At 42.3% G+C, this 6,412-nt stretch overlaps 1 protein-coding gene across 1 annotated transcript in view; it reads left to right on the forward strand.

Annotated features, from left to right (window-relative positions):
• The window catches only part of cdh19 (cadherin 19, type 2), a 28,665-nt gene extending 24,457 nt beyond the window's left edge, over positions 1-4,208 (forward strand). Inside the window, exons 11-12 of the mRNA XM_022193801.2 lie at positions 153-404; positions 2,316-4,208. Coding sequence (XP_022049493.1) covers positions 153-404; positions 2,316-2,851 — 788 coding nt within the window. The 3' untranslated portion in view covers positions 2,852-4,208. The remainder of the gene's footprint in view (positions 1-152; positions 405-2,315) is intronic.
• The last annotated feature ends 2,204 nt before the right edge of the window (positions 4,209-6,412 follow it).

The following is a 6,412-nucleotide window of genomic DNA, read 5'->3' on the forward strand; positions in this document are numbered from 1 at the left end:
AATGGGCCTTTAGGAGAGCTCGGATCGTGTATCAGTTCACTTGTTAGTTTTCCATTCCCCTCCAAAACACGAGTACTCACAGAGGCAGCAGACTTCATGTTTTTTTTAAGGATCCTGAAAAGTGCATCTCTCGCTCTCGTCATCGCTTTCAGACAATACGGCCGGCATCGTGGCACGAAGGAGCACTTTCACACGCAAGGATCGAACCCACTACCTCCTGCCGGTGGTGGTGGCTGACAGCGGCTCTCCGGCCCTCTCCAGCACCAGCACTTTGACCATCAGCGTCTGCAGCTGCCAGCCTGCCGGCCACTGTCCCTCAGGAGGGGTGGAGGCGCTGGCCCTGTCTATGGGGCTCAGCATGCAAACCTTGTTAGGGATTCTGGTCTGCCTGGTCACACTCACAGGTGAGCATCTCATCTATTTTCATCGCCGTCTGGATTATCGCACCGTTATATAATAACTTCCAGCAAAGAGCACACTGGCATTCATTTGGAGTTTGGTCTTCTGGATGTCTTAATCTGGCTTTAAAATCAGCTCTGTGTCTGGCAGTAAGTCGTGGCAGCTAAGGCTGGAAGATTAGTATTTTCCATGAAAGATGTCTGAATGCGGAGCCCCAAAAGGTTATCAGATGAGTCAGAAATGTAGCCGTCTCACTGGTGATGACTGACATGTTTGTTAAAATATAGAAGAATGGATTTCTTTTCTACTTTTTGTCTAACTAGAGCTCCTCTGGTCTGCATTGGGAGCAACAAAGAAGCCAGAGATACTGCTTTTTGTTGATATATTTCAAGTCAATAAATGTGCACAAGAGAGATGCTTCACAAAGGGTTCAGAGAAAAAGATCCAGAGGTGCCGGTCTGAAGTGGTGCCTCTTAAGCTTTTTCAAACCACACCAACATATAAAGGCGATTTTGGGAAGACCAGAGACGCTGTTCTGCCAAATTTTTGGCAACAGTTTCTTCAGACATCATCGTGATTGACAAGACAGACAGCTGGCTAAACACGATTAATCCCTCTAAGAGCCTCGTTGCAAGTGTAGTTTGTTTTGTTGGAACTAGAGAGATGGTTGTTCTTGCACGCAAGGCGTCAAAAGGGAGAAACTTGCAGCTAAAAGAATCCTAAATAGACATCTATGGGAGAATTATTTAACACTAAAGATGGTAGTCCTGCCACGCCACCAAAAAAGTCAATTGTGTCGTTGCACAGATGCAATCATAATGTAGTAAGACTGTCTAAGTGTATAGCAGAGATGTAATGTGCAAGGAAAATGCTTTTTAAAGCCACAAAGCCGCCAAACGTTCAAGCATTGTTTGATCAATTTGACTCCCCACACACAGTTTTTATGTCTTGGTGACCATTGAAATTGCAGTTATGGCTCCTTCCCAGTTCATTTAGACTAAAAATAAAACTGACACGGACGTGAATATACAAAAGATTTCATTAGAGGTGTGGGGTGAGCTTTAAAGTGGAAATAAAACCCTAAATAATGCCAGACATCTATTACTATTTCACTGTTGGGGTAACCAGTAGATCAAACTCCCAAAATGCGGCAGTAGCCCTTGAAGACAAATCTCAAATGTAATTGAAATTTTGTTGTAAAAGAGAGTCATTCTTTTTCAGCGGATCTGTTGAGCTAAAGCAGTTCCACCTCACATCACTTTGGCAAGTATATGACCCCGAGTGTTAAACAGCAGGATTTTTCATTAACCAATCTGCGCTTTCATTTGAATCTGCTTTTTTTAAAAACTCACCTGCGTGCCTTTAACACACACTTTAAAAATGCTGAAAGCTTGCAGAGCAATGATGTCAGGTAATGAGCGCATTGGTTGCAATACATCAGTAGCAATGCCATCCTGGGACGTTGATGGGTTTGCATAGTGAAGAGCTTTATTATGACCTCGGCTGCTTTGTGTCCTCCCTGTACCCATCACATGAAAGATTAATGACAAAACCTGCTATGCTAACATTCTGTCGGATGAGAACAATAGCTGGTAGAAAACACAGCAGAAAAAAAAAACAGTCTGTTAGTATTCTGTGCCACATGGAGCAAATTATGGAATACTTTCTTTATGTGCGAGCTGAAATTAAAAAAAGATAATTTATTGCTTAATTTGTCCTCCATTCCGTTTTTTTTTTCTTCCTGCATCCACAAGTTACAGAAAAACAAATCTGGCTGCTGTTATTTTCAAAGCGCTTGCACATTCTACGTGCATGCTCCATCAGGCACCGTAGATGTTTTATTTTTTTTTTCCCCCTCGCTAAGCTCATGCCCTGGTGTTTAACTGTAATGATCTCCCACTGTGTTGTGTCTGCAGTGCTGTCAGTTCTAATGCTGATGGTGAGGAGACACAGGCGGAAACAGCAGGAGGGGCTGGAGGTGGAGGTGAGGGAGCTGGAGCTGCCGGAGACTGTGTCGCAGAAGGTGCTTTATTACGGAGAACCGGGAGGAGCGGGAGGTGGAGGAGGAAGGGGCGGCCTGGACTCGTGCCAGCCCGTCGTCCCGCTGCGCTCTCACCCCAGGAGGAGGGAGAGGAGGCTGAGGAGGGAGGACGTCAGGGCCAGCATTCGGATGTCTCTCCGGGAGTCACACCTCATTGGGCCGGAGGACGAGGTCTTCAGGCAGTTTATTCTAGACCGGGTGGCGGAGGCTGATCAGGATCCTTACGTTCCCCCGTTTGACTGCCTGAGAACTTATGCATATGAAGGGTCAGGGTCTCCCACTGGGTCCCTGAGCTCACTGGATTCTTCTACTTCGGAGGTTGGACCTGAGCAACCCGTCTCTAATCCCAGACCTTATTTAGTAAGACTCACCCCTTGGTATGGAGGAGGAGAGGAGGACACAGTCTTCTGAGGAGCTGTCTTTGCTTCATAGACGAGGGCAGAGCATGTCCGATAAACACTCATCGACAATAATGTAAAGATCACATTCTGTTTACAAGGGTTGGCTTTAACAAAAAGTTTCTTACTTCAGTTTTGCTTTTTAAATTTGCCTTAAGAAGTACTGGCTGGCAGATTTCCTTACAATTAGCCTGAGCTAGGCTACCTGTTCTTCCATTTTTTTCTAAGCTAAGCTAAGCTAAGCTAACTTGGCTGTGAGAAAGGGAATTCTTCTAAAATGTTGGACAATTCTTTTTAAATACAAAACAAAGACCTACTGCTGGCATGCTTTATACTACTGGACCAGATTTCGTTTGTTGTATTTTTTATTCTATGTACAGCTGTTCTATAATTTAAACAACTTTATTACTTTACAATGGAACTTGGAAGCATTAATAACTAACCAAATGTTTAATTAGATCAAATATGGCTTGTAATAAATGTGTCAATGCTATAAAATCAAAGAGGAATGGATGACCTACCATTTTGCACCAATCGAATGTCATCAATCTTTATATTTTATGTCAGACATCAGAGGTCAAGGTGCAAAGTTGGTTGTAAAAAGCTTTCCCTAATCTCCAGAGACAACAGATTGCATTCTGCCTCCTACTAAAAGCCAAAGATAATTTTGTTTAACTTTTAACCACGAGCTCTCTTAATCGTAGAGCTGCATTTTTATTTTCTTAACAAGCAAGCTGAAAACATTGAAAACACATATATTACATAGTAAGCAGCAGAGATGGAGCAACAAGGTCATTTAAAAAAACAAGTCATTTCAGTATTTTGAACCCTGTTTTGTTCTCCACCTCTTGAGAGAAATATACCTTGTTAGCTTGGTGACTGCACCGCTACTAGTATATTCAGCTCGGCGCTGCACTGGGTAGGGAGTGCACAGCGGGTTTATTAGTGTTTTGCTGAAAGCAGCTCCCTGCTGCAGCTGGAAAAGGACTGTTGAGGACTGTGTTTTTAGGCTGGAATACCAAAACAATGAGTGTAAAGAGGCGAACTGTGCTCTGAAAGCTGAGGGAAAATATTTTATTTGTAATTGAAAATGTTTGTTTTGAGGTGTGCAAATATTAACTGCAGTATTACTGACCTGTGAATTTTTAATTTCTGATGTCATATTATCCAGTTCTTGTCACGTTGCCATTTTATATTTGACATTCTGGCTTGTATGTGCATTATGGACTATGTGAGTTATTGTATAACCCCACGGATATGTCAACATATTTTTCTAAATGGAGATTTTGCTTCTCGATTCCCCTAAATCTCACAGAAATTTAAGTTTATATACAGAGAGTATGCATTAAATATTAAGCGTTTAACATGCATTATGCTGTATGATATGGATTTCTGCTTTCTGTCGAGTCACCAGAGAACCATCCATGCTACTGATGTGCGCCAATCAGTAGCATCAGAAGAAAGCAAAGGGATGACTGGCAGCAAAACTCAGAACAAAAGAAGGTTGGCGGAGGACAAAAAGTTGGCTTGATTTGCAATGTCTTCGGGAAGAGACACTCTCGAGACACACAACAGCGGCTGTAGTGCTGTGAAAAAAAAGTGTACAACACAGTGCCTGACTCTCCTCTGTCTTCACGGCCATTTGACAAACACCACAAGCTCGTGGTTTAGTTGTGTGGGCGGTTGCTTGCGGGGGGACTTGAGGTAATTGCGTGGTGATCAGGTCTGGGCCCCTTCACCTTCTCAACCACTAATTGGGCTGTTTGCTGTCTGTGAGGTCAGCGTTGGGACCATGGAGAACAGAGTGAGGAAATAAGTGAAGAAATTCATATACAGTCCTTTCCGGAAAGTAGCTGGAAACATTCAAGGTAGGAGACATAAGGGAAACAACTAATTGCTTGAACCTATTCTGCCTTTCCCTTCCCGCCGTGGTTACTTGTATGAGCAGGTTCGCCACTCAGCAGGACAATTTTCAGACATCAGTGCAGCTCAAAGTGAGCTTCAAATAGCCTCCACCGTTGGAAACAATCAATCCGGCCAGCGCTTTCTAGACTTAATCATTGTCTCACAATGGCTTCTAAAGACACAGGTGTTCACAAAAAAGGGCCTTTTTAAAGTCTTTTCAAACCGATCTCCACAGTCCAACATGTAAGGCACTGGATTTTCCCGTACAGGCTCAGTTATAATTCCCTTTTCAATAGTGCCTTAATGTCAAAAATCATTCAGCTCCTGGTGTCATTTAACCTTCTGAATTTCTGCCATTATCCATGGTGAATATCATGGGTAATTTAACCTAACAGCCCTTTTCTTTGTGTAATTATACCCATTACAGCAACGTGAAGGATTTCACTCCGTCAACTGTCTCTGTCCTCCGCTCTCCTGCACAGGTTATAGATTCAGCTCTTCTTTTTCAAACCCATTGCCAAACTCCTCGCACGAAGCCACAATGCTCAGTAGAGGGTCTTTGAGTGGGACTCTCATTTGGCAGACAGTGAGTTGATTGAAAAGACGCCTGAAAGGCTTTTGAGAGGCTTTTCTTTTCTTTTTTAATCATTAGCGACATGCCTTAAGGTTTGGCTGTAGAGAGCGCAAATCATTCACGTGCAATTTGGTAATGTGAACATAATTATAAGTGTAAAGATTAAAATCTGGATGAGATGCTCAGTATCACAAAACAGCTTAGTGTTTGTGTGTAATGGCTGTTTTTGTCATCCAGAATGCTACTGCAGCCTTCAGTCTACACAGAGATGTATGTGGCGGGAAGTTCACAATGACAAAATCAAGTATGCTCCATTCAAACATGCTACACATGGAAAAATTTTGAATGTGCTGTTGATGTATACAATTATCCCACAATGCAATGTGTACAGGAAGTGAAGAAGCTGCTCACAGGGGACGGTAGAACAGCCCCAGAAAGATGAGAGTATGAGTAAGGAACTTGAGAAAGAAATTACGATTGAAGTTTATTAGGCAGTGACGCTCCAAAGTCACAATTTTATGGATGTCTGACATTGCATATGTCAGTTCAGAAGGGTTCCAAAAAAGGGAACTGTGCATGTCTGCATAGTTCACAGCCATCCACTTCTGAAATTATTACAGTCTAGACTAGATTTAAGCAATTTCCTCAACCGATAGTTGCTACTTTAATTAGTAATAATTGATGAATCGCCGAACTACAGAAGCACAATGGATGTATTATGCTGACAAAACCATTTTAACATTCAAAATCAGCTTCCAAATCAGTTTCATTACAAATTTAAGAATTAAATTTGGTGGTCTTTGCAAGTATTGTAGATTAAATAGCCAAAAATAAACCAATAAAGACACTTAATATTGTTATTTATTACGTGGCTCGACAATATTCAAAGTTGAAAGCACAGCAGACAAGCTGCAGTCTTCCACAATAAACAACCTGTAAACTCTTTACAGTGGACTTGAGCCATAATGGTTTTATAACAGAAATACCCTCACACCTGATCTACATGATGGAGTGTCTTGTTCACTGTAGCTAATGTTAGTCCAGCTGCTGGAAACAGCTGCTCAACTGGAACAGATGTCCATAAACACTGTTGCA

This window comes from Acanthochromis polyacanthus, chromosome 20, assembly GCF_021347895.1.
Source record: "Acanthochromis polyacanthus isolate Apoly-LR-REF ecotype Palm Island chromosome 20, KAUST_Apoly_ChrSc, whole genome shotgun sequence".
Lineage (NCBI taxonomy): Eukaryota > Metazoa > Chordata > Actinopteri > Pomacentridae > Acanthochromis > Acanthochromis polyacanthus.